This window comes from Arthroderma uncinatum, assembly GCF_011692745.1.
Source record: "Arthroderma uncinatum strain CBS 119779 chromosome Unknown scaffold4, whole genome shotgun sequence".
Classification (NCBI taxonomy): domain Eukaryota; kingdom Fungi; phylum Ascomycota; class Eurotiomycetes; order Onygenales; family Arthrodermataceae; genus Arthroderma; species Arthroderma uncinatum.
This window is the reverse complement of record NW_022983866.1, coordinates 2,767,876-2,785,137: the sequence shown is the minus strand read 5'-3', so window position 1 is coordinate 2,785,137 and position 17,262 is coordinate 2,767,876. Positions and strand designations below refer to the sequence as shown.

Sequence of the window (17,262 nt, the reverse complement as noted above, 5' to 3'; positions counted from 1 at the left end):
GTTTTCAGCGCCGCTTTAAAGATGTTGCATCGCCATTTTAACCGCGGCAAGGCAGAGTTGGATACACGGAGAAGATACGAAGATATATAGCTGCTCAGTTCTTTCATTTGTATCGTTATTGATGCATGGCTATTATGTCTTTGGGGGCTTTAAAGCCGATGGATCCGCTAGGACTTAAGCAGTGCTTTCAGTACGGTGGGAGTGTAGACCTGGCTATACGACTGTGAAGACCTCGGATTACTGGTATCGGACTATTTCATTATGCTTGCTCGGTATAGAGACAGAATGAAAGCCAGAGTAATAAAAAAGGGAGTAATAATAACAGGAAGGGGTAACAAATTACAGGGAATAGCAGGAGCCAATATTAACACCAGGGCGGAACAAGGGAAAAGGAAACAGATGATTAAATCGTAGATAGCGAGAGGGAGCACGCGCCGCAAATCAATATCTAATAAATATAAAAAAGGAAAACCCATCAAGAGCTATGTATAGGGTAGGAAGTCACCGCACGGGGGGAGTCGTTCCAACATATGCCGGGTTGTCTCAGGGCCAGAAGGTATGACACGATATGAAAGGATAAGGGCGCCTGTAAAATCATATTAAGGATGGTACTCTTGTTGTACCTTGAAGTCATGTTAGGTTTCCCTTGCCATTCGTTTCCCCTCGCATTCCAAAACAGTCAGCTATGATGAATACGGTGCCTGTAAGGACTAAACGCAGATATCTCCCAAATGCACTCAGCAGCTGCAGGCTCCTCCTTGTGTATTCGAGGTCTCCGGTCGGAGGTCGACGCCCGGCCTTGGGTTTGCTCGCAGGTTCCGTGGACCGGCCTGGTCCAGGGGTAGTTTCTTTGCAATTGCCGTAAATAGTTCTCGTACATTCGTTGATGTCTTCGCAGAGGTTTCAAAGAAAAGGAGCCCGGCCTCTTTGGCATAAGCAGCTGCATCAGCCGTTTCGATGGCGCGCTTGTCTGGGCTTTCGGTGACCAGATCAAGTTTGTTTCCGGCAAGCGCAATGATAATATTCTCGTTCGCCTGTCTTTGGAGTTCCTTTACCCATGATTTCGCCTTGTCGAGCGATGACTGTATAAAGGGGTTCATCAGCTCTGGATAGCACAAGGCACAAGGGGGGGGAGGAACAAGAATTGCTTACAGCCTGAGTTATATCATAAACAACGACAGCACAGTTGGCATTTCGGTAATACATGGGCGCGAGCGACTTATATCTTTCCTGGCCGGCAGTATCCCATATCTCAAACTTCACTGTGGTCGTCTCATCGAGCGATATGGTTTGTGTAAGAAATGCGGCGCCGATGGTAGACTCCCGATAGTCATCAAATTGGTCCTAAAACAAGAGTGTCCAGCGTTAATCCACTGCCAGCATCATGGTGAGCACCGATTATAGGGGAGGTTCTACCCACTTTTACGAATCGCAAAACGAGGGAGCTCTATGTTAGGCAGCTGTCAGTAATCTCCCCACGAAAGCCGAATCACCACAGATCGGAGGACGGGATATCACCTTTCCAACGGCAGACTCTCCTATACACAGCACTTATCAGTATACAGCTTCAGGGGGCATGTCCTCGTAGTTAAGGGGGGACGAACCGAGAAGTACAAGCTTAAACTGGGCGAACCTAGCACTGGCCCGACCTCCTGGCGCTCTTGCAGCCATGGTCCTTCTAAGAGCTGAATTCTGGGGGAAGCGGGCGGATGTGCAGTCCAACGACGAGTCGCAGGGCCGGTATGCGGCAGCGGGAGGGAGAGCGAGCAACGGGTGCGGTGAAGCTGTTCGGGGCTCGATGCAGAGTGGCTTGCTTGCTCGGTCGACGATGATGATGCTTGTTGCTTTCTTTGCTTGTTGGTGATTCCGTCAGATGACGAAAAGGCCACTGCTTATGTCATTCTTCTGGTCACGTGTGACGCAGCCTCACTCCGCCTTACAGAACAAACATATAGATGACCATATAGATGACCATATAGAAGAACATGAAAATGACATTCTACTGTATTAACTACGGAGTACTGGTCAAAGGCTCCTCTCTGCCGGCAAGCTCGGCCTTTTCCTTGGCCAAGAATATCTCCTGTTCTCTGCGGCTCGTCGGGACATCGACGAAAAGCCAAAGGAAGACAAAGCTCGCCAAACTGAGTGCAAACAAGAAATAAAAGGGCGTCGAGTTGTTGCCCGACGGCGATGCGTCGATGATGGCACTGGAAACCAAGGGTCCAATGAAAGAAGACGTCTTGCCAATGATGCTGAAGAGGCTGAAGAACAGGAACTCCTTGCCACGGGGGGTCACCTCGGATATCATGATCTGGCTATAGCTGTACCATGGACAGACGAATAGGCCATAAAACGCCTGGTAGGCCCAGACTTCCCAGCTATTGTGGAATCCAAACCGAGAGGTCCAGATACCTATCATTCCCCAGCCGTCAAGCAGGATGATGGCAATGGCGATTGCATTGAACATCGTCTTGGGCTGCAGGTTGAAGCGCTTCTGTATATCCCAGAATGCATAGATTCCGACGGCCTATAGTAAGGTCGTTAGCTGAATATCAATGCCAGACACCGCCAGTTACTGACCTGGGCAAAGATTCCAACGATGAGAAGGTACGTCAGTTGAAGCGTGTTGTACGCAACGATGCTATTCTGGAGCGTTGCAATCACTGTCACTGTGGTATTTAAAGAATCCCCAAGCAAAAAGTACCCTTGTATAATGTTAGCACTCCATCGTAGCCAACAATGATAGTTTAAAGCCATGTTAAAAGAAATACCTACCGATAAGGTAGAATAAGCTCTGCTTCAGGGTCCAAATTTCCGTTGCTGCACGGTATAACTGGCTCAACCCAGCCATAACAATGTTCTTCTTCCCCAAGTCCTGTCCTGGCCGTCGCTTTTCCAGGACGAACCATGGAATCGATAGGAGCAGCCATACGCCTGTCGCGAATGCTATGAGAACACTCAGCCCCTTGTTATTTTTGGCTTCGCTCGCATTAACGTCCAGGGCAAACATGATGCCTACAATTATTGCCAGTATGAACACCTCGCCCACGGACTGAATATAAAACGCTATGTTTGACAGCTGGCTTCGCTTCATCGAGTCAGCAGCGTCATACTCATCCCTAGTGATAAGGCCAGCCCGATACTCTTCAGCCTTCTGTCGAAGTTCCTGCGTATTTCTCGCTAGACCAGGGAAAGCCGCCGTCCAGAAGGTCAGGCAAGCCTGGTAGGCGATGAGGCCCACGATGTAGAGGCCTGCTGCGACGTGCCATTTCTCGGGTGTGTGGACATCAATCCATGCAAATCCAATTGCATAGGCGATGATGGACAGGACGATGAGAATATTCGGTCTCCAAGTTCCGAAATCGGCAAAACTACCGATGCACAGGAATACAAATATCTGAATAGCAAACGATATGCCATTGCTCAGCAGCACGATACTGTTGATCGTGCGTCTAGAGCCAGCAAATACCAACGTTCCCCCGGGCCCTGCAGCCTGGGAGAGCAAGTTCTGGAATGCGGTTGGAGCAAAGTCTAGAGGTTGAAGATGAATATTTCACTGATAAGTGTCTTTTATTCAGTAATTTATGATTGTAGGAACCCACTGAATAGCGTCAGCCCATTATTTCCCACGTAGTAACTGTAGGAAATGTGGTCAGCGTTGGTCTGAATAGTGCTTGGAGCCTCAGCCAAAGGATCATGAGTTCATCGTGGAGAGGCAACACAAGCATAATATGCCCATATCTCCCATTTGGCGACTTGGTATTTCTCATCCAGCACATCTGCCGCGGGAGTCCTATCTGGAGACTCGTTGTCTGCGCTGGACTTGGATACGCCATCGTCAACCGGCAGACTCAGCTCGGCGCGCTCAACAGACATCCTGTATACGATTCCAAAAGAAGGCCTGGATGCATAGATATGAATCGACAGAGGGCGTCAAGGAGCATGGGTATATATGCTGCCCTTTATATAGTCGGGTCTGGAGATGAAAAGCTTGATCGTACACTCATCAGCCACTCCATAGTTAACTACAGGGTCGTTCCTTGTTAGTGCTACGATTAAGTGGGTTACAGCGTAGCATCGACGAGTGAACCTCATCTTCGACATCAGCAAGGAGCTGGAGGAACAGTAAATAGTTGAACATGGAGCCTCGTATGATATTCATGCTTTATACAATGAACTCGGGTATACTCCTTTTACCGCCCGCGGGTGGCTGAAATCTAGTTTGTTACCATGGTTCTAGCAGAGTTACCAACACCTACATAGCTACGTATATTAACAGTTGGTTGTAGCTCTTCAACCTCACTTGGCGATCTTGGACAAACAGATAGTCACTAGATATCATGATTCATGATTCATGAGCTGACATTGATATAACACTAATTAGGCGTCCCGAAATTGGCCATATCAACTAGACAGGGGGCTAGGATTTATCTAGCAATTCTATCCTTTAAAGGAACTTGGAAGCCATGCCCAAGAGGTTGGCAGCTCCGCCTTGCTGCTGTTGCTGCTGCTGCTGGCCTCCGCTTCCTCCCAATGCACCGGCAATGGCAGCCAGTCCGCTCTGCTGCTGGTTGCCACCACCACCACCTCCAAGAGCTCCAGAAATAAGAGCAAGGCCACCGAGTCCGCCGAGTCCACCGCCACCACCACCCATCTGGCCCTTCAAGTACATTTTCAGGGCATACTGAGCAGCCATGTTGACGGCAGTTTGCTTATCGGTGTCCTTTTTGATACCGTTAATTGATGCCCATCAACCCCAATTGGATATATCTAGACAGTCAGGTAGATAAGGAACTCACCACACGACCCTCCTGGTTCTTCTGCTCCCATAGCTTCCCAGCCTGGGCCATTGCAATACCAATGAGCTTGTTCTGGTCACCACCACCCTGGCTCTGTTGACCCTGGTTCTGGTTCTGGTTCTGGTTATGGTCCTGCTTCCCGCTGTCATCCATGAACATCTTAAGAGCCTGCATCGCAGCTCCTGAGCCCAGAGACTCGGCACCGTGCTTCTGCCCCCTATCGTCAGCGTCTCCGTAGAGCTTCTGGTGATTGTTGACGACCTTCTCCTCGTCGATGTCCTCGCGGCCGAGCTTCTCCTTGTGGTCACCTAGGAAGCTCATGGCCTGGCTAAAGATGGAGATGTCATTATCGTCGTCCTCACGGCCGTTTCCGTGGCGGCGGGCTTGTTTGATGGCTTGGTCCTGGTCGAGACTGAGGTCGCCTGGGTTGTAGTAGCCGGCGGACTCACCCCGCTGCTGGGTGTCGTTGAATGACATTGTGGGGTAGATGTGCTGTAGATGTGCTGTAGATGTGCCGTAGACAAACACAAAGAATTAACGAGTTGAAGAGATTGAAGAGATCGGGGAATGAAGCAGGAAGCAGCTCAGGGCGATTCTTATACTTTGCTTCTGCAGGTGGCGAGTTGCTGGAGGGGCAACAAACAAACGTTCGTCATGTCTACAAGCCTGCTAAGCCCGCCCCCCACCACCGCGGCCACTCGAGGCATGGCAGAGGGCATGGGAAAAGGCATGGCATGCGTGAAGCAAAGTGAGGGGCTTCGACCAATGCGCAATTCACGATCACGCCGGTCGAATCGAAAATCTGATCGATCGCATCCTGAAAAAGAAACGAAGTCTGGTGTACACGTAGATTTTATTAGGTACCTAAGCTAGCTATGAAGGTGGTCCCTGATTATTCTCCATATCGTTTGTTTATCTTTGCCTTGTTTATTCCGTGCTCCTCCCAGTCCGCTATGCCCAGAATACAAATCCGTGTCCGTTTCCATGTCCGTTTCCATTACCATTTCCGATGTGAACGCAAGCAAAAACAAAACCATTAAAAAGAGAAAGGGGGGAGGAAAGAAAAAGACGTCGGCCGTGTCCTTCGCCTCGCCAGATAGAAGAAAGAAAGGGGGATGAGAAAAACATGAGATTGTCCTGCCGTGTTGAGAAACCATGCTGAATGCGCCCCTCGTTGAAATGCGTCCCTTGTCCGGTTCTTAGTACATTTGAATCTTTTGGCACGATCGAGTCGAGTCAAATCGAAAAAAAGTAGTGGTGTCAGGAGCGCGAGCCGCCGTAGGAAAAAGAAAAGAAACTAAAAGCACAAGTACAGGGGAGTGTGTTGGGAACAGTTTTTTTGTCGTTTTCTCTTTTTAAAGCAGCGTGCAAAGGGAAAGTTGCAAGGGGGGAAGAAAAGAAAAGTCCAGGTTATTAGTGCAAGAAAAGTGATGCTGAGGAAACACAATGCAAGGTGGTAGTGGTGAGTCGTTGCGTGAGTCGTTGCGGTGCGTTAAAGCGTCATATCGTATCGCCCGTAGAAAAAGGAACGCCGTGCAGAAAAAAACTCCGTGTCGTAGGGTAACCTAACTCCAAATAACACCAACTTGGAATGCAGGGGTAGTGTAAGGTGAATGAAAAACCCATAGGGAAAAAAAAGGTGAGGTTGTTGGTATCGTTGATCATAGGATCTTTTTAATTTCATGCAAAAAGGCAAGAAGCCAAAGGGCATAAGCCAAAGAAGCCAGACCAAGGAAGTTTGTCCAAGGTTATCCCAAGAACCGGTTGAGGTTTGCAAACTCTGTATCACTCATGAGCCTCTCGAATCGCAATCTTCGTTCGCCGGGACCCAAAACGCAGCGTGGGTCGTCGTCCAGCTCAGCTTCGGGAAGCCATTCGTTAGGTAGATCTGGATGATAAACGTCGCCACGGCTTTCAATCTTTGAACGTCGAGTGTGGCTGATGCCAAACTCCTGGCCCCATTGAACGCGGTCGTATTCCATGAGCCCTCCGAAACGGGAATCCATGTTGGCAACCCAGATTCTGCCGCCGTCAGGAGTGAAGTCGGCGCCACCGATCTCTCCGAAGAAATCGTGAACCTGACGGGTCTCGTAAGTTTGGGCATTGACAATGGCGATGCGATCTGCTGGCTCGCACATAAGGAGGGTACGTGGGCCGCCGCCGACAGGAGAAAAGCGGAGAGAGCGGTAGCCAGCAACGTCCGAGTCCATGGTTTGGAGGATCCTCCACATACGCGCGTCCCAGATGTTGACGGTCTTGTCTTGGTTGCTGGTGGCTATGTGCAGCATATCTGGGGACCAGGCGCATGCAAATCCATAGTCACGATGTCCGGTGAGAGCCTGAACGGGTTTTCCAGTGTCACTATCAACGACCCAGGCGTCGGCAGAGTCACCAACGATAACACGAAGGCGCCCATCAGGAGAAGTATCGGTGCAGTTAATAGCTCGAGCAAATCGGTGGGACGCAACAAACTTGTTCGTCTCACAGTCGAGGATACGGATGGATTCGTCGTTTGAAGCAATAACAGCCTGTGGGTTACGACTGGTTCGATGCTTAACAATGTCGATATGGTTCGTGATTCCGTTAGGGTGTTTAGTGACGCGACCTTCGATTTTCTTATAGTCGTTCACCTCAGCTCTATATGCATATTCGCCACAGAATCCTCCGGCAATGGTGACACCGTGTTTAGCTTTCATGGTGGAGATCTTCACGGGCTCAAAGAAAGTCGTAGCAGAGCTCGAATCGGATAGGTCAATGAGACATTTGTTGAGGTCGTAAAAAGGCGTGACAGAATAGACCTTGGATCGATGGACGTACTGCACAGTATTGGATGCAGTCACGGACATGAGGTTTCTAAGTTGGAAGTGCGCCATTGAAGCCTTGAACTTGGTGTACATGGTTTTTGCTTTAAAGTAACGTTCGCTGTCTCGCAAGGTTACAGCGTACTAGTAGGGTATATCAATTAGACCTATGCACGTAGACGAGTCGGACAGGTGAGGAAGAAACTTACGCCATGAGGCTGGAAACGCAAGTTATGATAAGATGTATACCATCTGTCCCGTACAGAACGCGCAGCAGCTCTATCCACGTTTAACTTCTGCTGCCACGGAATGTTCTGAATATCAAACGTGCGTGATTGATGGTTTTCCGGACGCGATATCTTTGTTGGCCTCGCCCACTGCAACACATGGATAGCCTCCGAAGAAACTGGATGGTATGGCTCATTACCGCTGATACGCACGTTGTTGAGGCGACCGCGAATATACCATTGGCGAATGAACTGTTCGACGGTCAAGTTGCGTTCGAAAGCTGGTAAGGGATTTTGGTTAGCATCATCGGCCGGAGCAAGTAAGGCAGCTAGCAAAGTGCTTGCAGTGGGAGCATTGAAAGACTGGAGAATGATGGCTGGAGGTATGTAGTAAGGGGAAAGCTCAGATGGTTCATGGAGGTCTTCGTATTCCTCTCGTGTCAACAGTGGTGGGGGGCGTGGCTCGGGTTCAGATCGTGGTATAACGGTTTCCTCTGAAGACGACGCGTTTGTTGAAAGCGACTCTTCGGAGTATTCGTTTGGCAAAGGTGGGATAAAGGGATCGGAATCCTCGTCTTCTCCAAAAGGAATACCAGGCGCGGCAACTGGAGTCGAGATAGACATCGTATGCCGGCCAAACTGAATGCCGTGTTCCAACAGTCCAGCCATGACCCTTTGGTGTAAGGAGGAAAATTTTCCAAGAACGTGACAGATTCTTGAAAGGAGGGGAGGAGGAAGAGGCAGGATACCAACTGAACTAGTGACTAGTTCAAGTAAGCGCACAAATGCCCAATGAAGTGAGTTAATGAGGTCAATACCCTTACTGTCACTGACACTAGTGCCGCCGCCAATAGTGAGAGAATTCATAGCTTGAGTAAGGGGCATAGAGATAGAAGATGGTGTAAGGGAGGAATTCAAATAGAAGGGGGATAGGAAATGGTTATCCATACTCTCTGTATGCATTGAAAGGTCTGCATTATCAGTATCATTACCAACCCCATCAAAATAGTAGTCAGTAAGTTCGTTATTTTCCAAGTCTAGTGCAGGCAAAGGTGATGGTTGTTCAGTTGGTGGGGTGATAGGTCCGTCAGCGTTATTCCCAGCATTTGTTTGTCCATAGGTGAACATGGCATCTAGGTTGCCATAGAATGTCCCTGAGCGACGGTACGGCTCATCATCTTCATCCTCGTCATCAGAAGGGTAGAACTGCTCGGCCACGTCTGCATCGTTGTCAGAGCTTGTAGAGTCAGAGCCAAAGCCCATGCCTACTCTGTTTTGAGGAAGCTTGTCAAATTCGAATCCAGACAGCTCAGAGTCTTCGATCAAGCTGCCACCTTCCTGGCCTTCATTCCACTGTCCACCATTCCACCCATCATCAGTATCATTGCTTGTATCCTGCATGAAGGTGGCTGGGATATCATATGAGCTATCATTAGGGGGAGCAGGTACATCTGAGTCGCGATCGCTATAGTTCTCATAGCCAGTCGCATCAGGCTCCTGGGCAGTGTTGTTTGTTGAGGGTGCGGGTGGCAATATTGAGCCAAAGATAGACGGGACAGCACCAAAATCAGATACTGACAGGGCAGCGCTCACATGGGATAAGTCAGATAGAAAGGAGTCTTGAAACAAAGGCGCGTCCAAGAGAGGATCAAGTGGAGGCGGGCCTTCAGCATATGTTAATAGAACAGGAGACGATAAAAACCCAGCAGCTGAACCAGTAGATTCTAAGATGGTGTTAGATGAAGCATACACCAAGTCAAGGGTAGTAGATAGATAATCACCTTCGCCTGTATGCAGAGGAGCATTAGGTGCTTCATCCGCATGTGTAAGTTCCTCGTTCATGGCTAAGTCTTCTTGCTTGGTTAAGTCATCCGCTGAATGAGTAGTAGCGGGTGGATGAGTAGCACTTTGAGATGAGGACTGCCCGGCTCCAGTCTCGCTCTGGTCAACCATATCTTCAATATTCAGATATTCACTGGCAGGAGAGCATCTCTTTATTCAATCACTAACTTGAGTCCGGACCTGGCAAGAAGCAAAGACCTAGGCTCTGGTATCTTGTCGACAGTACCAGTGTAGTGCTAACGATATCGTGAAGCCAGTGCCTGATTGGTTAATGATTTAAAGATCTCGGCAAGATCAAGTGCTAGAAAGACAAGCTGCTGTTAGAAATCAAGCGACAGTCAGACAGAACCAGCCACATACCTTGGATGATTAGAGCAAGCTGAAAGTTGTAGCTTTTTAAGATGGAGATCTAGAGAAGATTTGGCCACCACAAGTATAGCTGGAAAAAGGAATATGCTGATCACAACAACACAACAAAAAAAAAGAAAAAGGAAGAAAAAGAGAAGTAGAGAGGAAGGGAGAAAAAAAGACGTGTTGTTACACAGAAGATAAGCAAGAAGGACGCGAGGAGCCAAGAAAGCAAGTTAAGTGTTGCTCTAAGTTGGTAGAGAGGACCAAGTGAGGTGAGAGAAGTGAAGTGAGGTGAAGTGAGGGGAGATGAGAGATAGGCGCCGGCACTACTACGCAGCTTTTAAGTGTGAATGACAGCACAAGCGAAGAGTCACAGTCACAGGTCCAGGCCAGAGAGAATATGCAAAGAAGCAACCAATTTTAGTATCAAGAGCGGCTTCAAAACAGTGACGACGTCTGTCTGTCTGTATAGAGACAGTCCAACGATGGCTTCCCTTTGCTGAGGAAGAGTGCAGGATCTTATGCAGGATCCGACGCTGCAGCAGCGCACTAATGGAGTTCCAATTGGCCGGTCCTTGTCAGAGCAGCCAAGCAGACCCAAGAGTCGGGAGTCTGGAGTCTGGAGTCTGGAGTCGGAGAGTAGTCGAGTCGAGTAGTCGTAGTCGTAGTCGTAGTAGAGGGAAGATGTGACCGGATGAGCAGGGCGCAAGCTGCCTGTCCCGCCTATTCTGACTATCTCTATCTCTCAAGCTGGCGTCCGAGAGATATGTCAGAGAGCTGTGCAAGTAGAGGGAAGTCGAGGTTGTCGTGAAGTTGAAGTCGAGGTCGAAGGTTGGTTCCCAGCGGCCCTCGAACCCCCGCACAGGGAAAGAAACGCCGAGCTCCGGGGTCATGTGACAGGAGGGAGCACCCGGACAGGTCTAACCACTTTTGGGCATCGCCGCAGCCTTCCAGGGACCGGGACCGAAGACGCCAGGGATGGACTGGACGGACATTCAAGAGATGGAGCTTGACGGCTTGATGGGCCACGCCGGGATGCATGACGGATGCATGGTGGGTGGATGGGCGCATGATGGGGAGACGGTGACACATCGCTACCGCATGCCTGTCCGTATGCAGTTATCGCGGCACGGGAGCGGGAGAGCAGCGAATCGCCAGCAAACATCTTCCATATGTAAGTAGGTTGATATACTTGACTTACTTACTTACTTACGGGATATAGGACGATAACAGACGCAGCGATGGCTTCTTTCTGTCCCCTGCATATGTACGTGGCTTACTCCGTATACGCCATGGTATACATATTCTGGTTACGGCTACAGCTACCGTTGCAGTTGACGCGGCAGCCCTCTCTGGCCCCTGCAGGCATCGCACCGCATCGATCGCACTGCTGCTGGTGCCCAAGAGAGCAGCCTAACATCCCAGGCCTTCTATCAGCGTAGTATATCATGCGAGACAGGGATGTGGGCTCATGCGTGATATGCCAAACACGGTATCTGCAGGTTAGGATCATATAGCCCTTTTAAGGGATAAGAAGGAATTATATAGTAGGCCACTCAAGGGCCCCATGCAAACCCATGCAAATGCTGTTCTTGGAGTAGCACAGATGGGTTTTATATCCCCGCGCTGGCTACGGTTTACTAAGCTGCTGGCATGGATAGGTGGTGGTGCGAAGGGTGGTGGGCGTGGGGGTTGGCATACGTACCTTACAGCAGTTCACCTGTTGGAGGGGAGGACGAGGATAAAAGAGGACATTTCTTGTATATAAGTGTATATATGTACCTACAGACAGGATAAAGAGAATAGCAGGTGTGCACGCTGACTCCGGATGGAAGCAAAACAGGGCCCATCGATAGAAGAAAATACTATAACAAGGTAAAAACACGATACAGAAGCACGAGCCAAGAGAGGACAGGGAGGGAATAATATTAGGAAATATTACTAGTTAGTACAGCAGGGGTTGGTATATCAGGGTTAAACAGTCACTGAACATAGATGTAACTATATGAAGCTTTCATGGCTCGTTGCAATAGAAGGGCAGTAGAAAAAGTAATAAGGCAAGAAGTGATATATAAAAAATTTGGTGGCAGATTGGATATTTTAAAAGGCCGAACGGGGGTAAAAAAAAGAATACACATGCTGGATTCGGAGCATTCATTGGTAGTCGGAGTACCCACCATACACAGAATTATGCGCCGCATAGTTCGAGAAGGAAGAATTCGTGTGATGGTGACTGGCTGCATTCGCATTTCGGATTCGGCGTTCTAAAACATATATGTTAGACACCTATTATCATCGACAAATCAGACAGTTCAAAAAGGACATACCTTTCTCGAAATCTCTCCACCTCTTCATAGTAATCTTACTACTGTCAAACTCTCCCTCGTACTCGATTCCGGCAGTCTTCGTCTTTTCCCCGGCCGTTTTACGCGTATCTCCCCAGCTGAAGTCGTCAAACTTCCAGTACGCATATGTAGGTAGCACGAAATTCCAGATGGGCAGAGAGAGGAGGTAGATGAACATCCACAGCACATATGAGAGACGGTGGGCAGTGACTACGATCAAAACGGCGGGTAGACCCAGGATAAGCGCCAGTAGGACAAGTGGGATCACCTGTACCGGGCTGTGGATGATGGATATGATGATGACGTAGAAGGTGAATGCGATGGCGGCTGGGAGGACGAGAGTTCCGATCAGTTCCATGAAGACGACAAACTGCATGCTGAAGCAGAATGTACCGCAGAGGTCACGGACGAGCACGAGTTCCATGAGGTTATGGACGGTGGAGTTGATCCATCGACGACGCTGGGAGAGCAGGACGGAGAATTTGTCGGGCACAGTTGTCTTGCATACCGCCTGTGGGACGAAGACTTGTTTACGCTTGGGGAAAGTCCTGAGCATGAGCGTTGACAGATATCGATCTTCACCCAGCAACAGGAGATTCTTCTTGTGCAAGGTGTCCACCACGTTTTCAGAGTAGTGTTCTACCACGTCTGGGTTGGCGAGGATGGGGACCCAGTAGTTCTGTCCGCCCTTGGGTGCCTTGATACGATACATGCAGAAACAGCCTGGTAGACAGGTGACGCCTCCAAAGACAGATTCGAACGACTTGGACAAGTGGTGAGAGATGAAGTATTCGAATACCTGGATCATGGTTACCCAGCTATCGGACTTGTTGGCGATCTTGGTCTCGCCGCAAAGACCCATGATATCAGGGTCGCGGACCATGGCTGAGAGCATGTGCGTCAGACTGTCGGGGAAGACCTTGGTGTCTGCGTCTACCATGAGGACTACTTCGTAAAAGTCTGGAGAGATGCCAGTGATTTTCCATAGACCGTTGAACATCTCAAACTCGAGTTCCGTCATGCGTTCGTCGAACATGACTTTCTGTAGGAAGGACATGAGGATAATCTGACTGTCTCGTTTACCTCTGTTTCCAGGCTTGCTCTTCGTGGCTTCTTCGGGAGTTCCGCACTTGACGACTACCATCATCGGCACGCGCTGTTGTTTCTCTGGCGGGACCACGGAGTTCTGTCCATAGCCGTAGAAGCCCGCGTAGATCTTGGCCATGTTGTGGCGTTTCGAACCGGAGGCTACGGCAACATAGGAGAAGGGCTGGACATCGTCTGGGTGCACGGCGTGGTCACCCATCATGCTAAGGACAGCGTCAGGGGTCGATATAGACTCGCCTTTACCCTTGATTATACCGTCACAGATGACAAGAATGGTTTTGTGGCTGTTGGGATAGTCCGTCATGGCAATGGAGTCCAGGGTGGTGCGGATACCTTCCTCACCTTCAGAGTAAGCAGTAACTAGACACAGGGTATGGGCTAGCGGGTAGCCAAACGGCTGCCATTCTGCTGGAGGTTGTGGCACGACGGCTTCATGGACGAGTTCGGCTGGGCCCTGACCTTCAATGTCACTGATAGTGGACTGGCGAGGGTCATGTCCGGGAACCATCAGACTGGTCCGGCTACCGACAAGACTCTGTCGTGGATCTGCGCTGAGAGTTCCCTGGCTCACGTTGCCGCCAAGTTTATACATGGGAGCAGCACTCAGACGGTTGGTATTATTCTGGCTGGACATGGTGGTAATGGTATTCCTCTGTTTCGTCGTCCCGACCATATAAGGACTAGAGAATCGCGAAGTGGTTGGGAACAAGGTAGACGCGCGCTTGCTGGAACGGTCCGGTAAGGCAGGGTCTGCCAGGCGAGGTCCAGGGCGGTATATGTCATTACTCCAGTCTTCGATCTGGCGCTTCCGCTCCTTCGAGCTAGGGTCCATGGCGGTCTTGGGCGCGGCAAACCTGCGGGCAAGGAACCATTGGAAGGCCAGGGCGAGGAGAAACTTGACAATGACGACCGCCAGAATGAAGACTAGCGAGATGTACAGGACGACCTTGGAAGCAATGCAGCCGACAGTCTCGGTATCGATGGATCCGACCTTTATGATCTGGGTAAGACATTTGAACATGGCCTTCTCGGGTCCGGTCTGGAAGCGGTGGGTGACATCGATGCCGCGCAATTCTGAGCTCTCCCTCAGCTGGTCGAAGCGGGACGGGTACGAGACCTGGCTGGTGTTGAACCACTTCAGCAGGTCGAGGTCGAGCACGTTTCCAGAGTAGACGAGCAGGTTTCTGCTCTTGTTCCTCAGGTCGTTCCAGGAAAAGTACACCTCTCCGGTGGTGTCTAGACTGTAAAAGGCGCTTCGAGCGGCTCCGGAGGTATGGCACTTGTAACCCAGATATTCCGGAGTAGTGAAATTTGGTTTTGTCGAGCCATCCTGATTGAAGGTGACGCATGGGAAGTACCAACCCAGTTCACCATCACTGTTGTGAGGGATGTCCGAGTTTGGCGTGGGAGTGATCATCCCCTTGCACGCGCCATTGACGTTCTGGAAGAGAAAGCTGCCATCCTGTCCACCGTATCCATCACCAGAGAAAACAACGTTGGCACCATCTGGGAGACCGAGCACAGCAGGATGCTGAGAGCTGGCCAGGTTGACGGCCTTTCCGTGGAAGATCATGTACCCGGCTTCCACCTCGTTGATCTTGAGACGCAAGGGCGGCGCACTGCAGACGACCTGAGTGAAGCCAAAGGTCAAGAACCCCACGAAACCACAGATGAGCAAGATGAGACTGATGAGACCCATCTTCTCACGCCACGCTCTCCGCTGAGCTTTGGCAGGCATCCCAAAGCACTTTATCAAAAAGTCCGGTGCCCAGAAGGTGACCATACCACAATAGACGTTCCACAGGCTGGGCGGCTTGATGTTCTCCATCTCCTGCCGTCTCTTCTCCTCCAGACGCCGCTCCTCCTTGGTCGACTTGGAGGCTTTGCGGGAGAGCTTTCTCTGCATCCGGCGTTCAGGGTCGGCATGCCTGACGGGTCGCGTCGAGGGTCCCGTGGTCGACGGCACCGAGTTGACGTCTATGCTGGGGTTCCTCTCCAGACTGGTAGTGTTCCGTTCGGGCTTGCTCAGGCTCTTGAGACCGGTGCTCCCCGAGCTGACGGTCTCCGTGGTGTCTGCCATCTCTGGGATCTCGGCTTCCTCGTAGACGGGGTCGTTGCCCGTGGTAGAAGGGTAGACGGCCATGTTTTGGGCATGCTGCCTGTAGTGGTAGTTTGGATGGTCGCGACTGATCCTATGGCGTTCAGGGCGCACCAGGCTGCGTTTGCGACTGAGCTCAGCGGCGGGCGAGGGCGAGGGCGACGGGGAGGCGGACTCGATGTCTGGCCGTCGACGCTGGTAGGAGTCGCGAAACGACGGTTGACGAGGCGAGGGCGACGACGGCCCTGGCCGCTGGGGGAGGGACATCCTAGAACACGGTCAACTGCTATAGCATATGGATTCTCTGTGTCGGTGTCTGTCTGTCTGATGTTGACGTCGATGTTGATGTTGATGTTTATGTTGACGTCGAGGCGGTGATAGGGGTCACAACATCAAGATAACGAGCGACGGTGATAACGAGCGACACCTCAGGCCGGCATACGGAGTAAGCACTGCTATAGTCAAGACTATCGCCGTGAGATGATGTGTGAGGTGCTGTTGTGTTTGTGTAGAGAGACAGGGAAGAAGATGTCTCGCTTTCTCGTCGCTTTCTCTCGCCCTTTTTCCAGTTTTCGTTTCGCGGGCAACGAGTAACTTTACCGGTACGGCAGTTACGCTGGAGACGGGCGGGCCAGGAACCTTTTTGCAGGTGGCGGTATTTACATTACTTACATACATACACTTCCATACATACGAATACATACACCTACATACATACATATATAGATATATATAGATATAACATAGAAGATGGAAGAGATATAGATAGAGATAAAGATAGAGATATATAGATAGAAGTGATAGAGATAGAGAGATAGATATAGATACTCCGTAGAAGAGATGGAGAAGAGATACTCCGTAGAGATAGATACTGACAGGTATGCTAGAGAAAAGGGGCCGGCTATTTGGTGTCTCAGATCTATAAGACAGCAGACAAGATGAACAGCTCACATCCTTCTTCTCTTCTTCTCTTCTCTATTCTAGTCTCTATCATCATATTCTTATTGTCATATCCTTCTTATCATATCTGTAACATCCTCCTATTCTCCTATTCTCCGTGGAGTCACTTTTCTTTTCTCTTCGCTTTGTCTTCGCCTTGCTAAGCGAGCGGTCTCCGCCTCGACGAATAACTATACAAACGGTCTATTTTAGGACGGCAAAGGCACAGTTAGTACGTAGTTTATGCATGTAGCCCCCTGTCGTCTCCGTAGTGCGGCCTAAAAGTGCTGCTGGACGGTCCAATGCTGCGACATCTCCAGACCATCGACTTTGCGGTCCCTTTGGGCGCATCCTCGTATATCAAAGACAACCTCCAGAGCCTCATCTCAGCCACCACGAACACCCCGTCTTCCTCTTCTCTTCTTCTCTCGTTCATTCTCTCATTGCTTCTCCTTGCTTCTCTCGTTACTTGTTCTCTCGTTCGCTCGTCTACTCTCGCTATTCGTCTCGCTATTCGTCTATTCGTAGCCGCATCCTCCATCGCCGTGGCTCAGATCTTCGCTCAGCTCCACCAGATCCTCTCCTCATCCGCCATTATGTTCTTCCGCTTGCATTAAAAAGTGTTCATAAGCTCGTACCCTGTCCCTCCTCCTTGCTGGCTGGCATACTGACCGACGGACAGGAAACCTGGACGACCGGCGACTGACGACTGACGACGACCGAAGCCGTATCACACCGCGGTCACACTGCAGA

The 17,262-nt window shown here is 50.3% G+C and overlaps 4 protein-coding genes across 4 annotated transcripts; all 4 read right to left on the bottom strand.

Annotated features, from left to right (window-relative positions):
* Positions 1 to 737: 737 nt before the first annotated feature.
* Positions 738 to 3,876, bottom strand: GIQ15_06194 (autophagy protein; the record flags this gene model as incomplete). Its single annotated transcript, XM_033553611.1, has 7 exons — positions 738 to 1,082; positions 1,153 to 1,344; positions 1,605 to 1,888; positions 2,023 to 2,527; positions 2,581 to 2,705; positions 2,776 to 3,531; positions 3,723 to 3,876. 7 exons carry the CDS (start codon positions 3,874 to 3,876, stop codon positions 738 to 740), a joined length of 2,361 nt encoding a protein of 786 aa, XP_033404755.1.
* A 571-nt stretch (positions 3,877 to 4,447) lies between these two features.
* GIQ15_06193 (uncharacterized protein) lies at positions 4,448 to 5,276 on the bottom strand (the record flags this gene model as incomplete). The annotated part of the gene is made up of 2 exons (XM_033553610.1): positions 4,448 to 4,723; positions 4,800 to 5,276. 2 exons carry the CDS (start codon positions 5,274 to 5,276, stop codon positions 4,448 to 4,450), a joined length of 753 nt encoding a protein of 250 aa, XP_033404754.1.
* Positions 5,277 to 6,547: 1,271 nt separating this feature from the next.
* Positions 6,548 to 9,780, bottom strand: GIQ15_06192 (WD repeat protein; the record flags this gene model as incomplete). Its single annotated transcript, XM_033553609.1, has 3 exons — positions 6,548 to 7,744; positions 7,810 to 9,551; positions 9,609 to 9,780. 3 exons carry the CDS (start codon positions 9,778 to 9,780, stop codon positions 6,548 to 6,550), a joined length of 3,111 nt encoding a protein of 1,036 aa, XP_033404753.1.
* Positions 9,781 to 12,174: 2,394 nt separating this feature from the next.
* GIQ15_06191 (chitin synthase D) lies at positions 12,175 to 15,837 on the bottom strand (the record flags this gene model as incomplete). Its single annotated transcript, XM_033553608.1, has 2 exons — positions 12,175 to 12,284; positions 12,348 to 15,837. The coding sequence occupies 2 exons, from the start codon at positions 15,835 to 15,837 to the stop codon at positions 12,175 to 12,177; spliced, it is 3,600 nt and encodes a 1,199-aa protein (XP_033404752.1).
* Between the last annotated feature and the right edge of the window lie 1,425 nt (positions 15,838 to 17,262).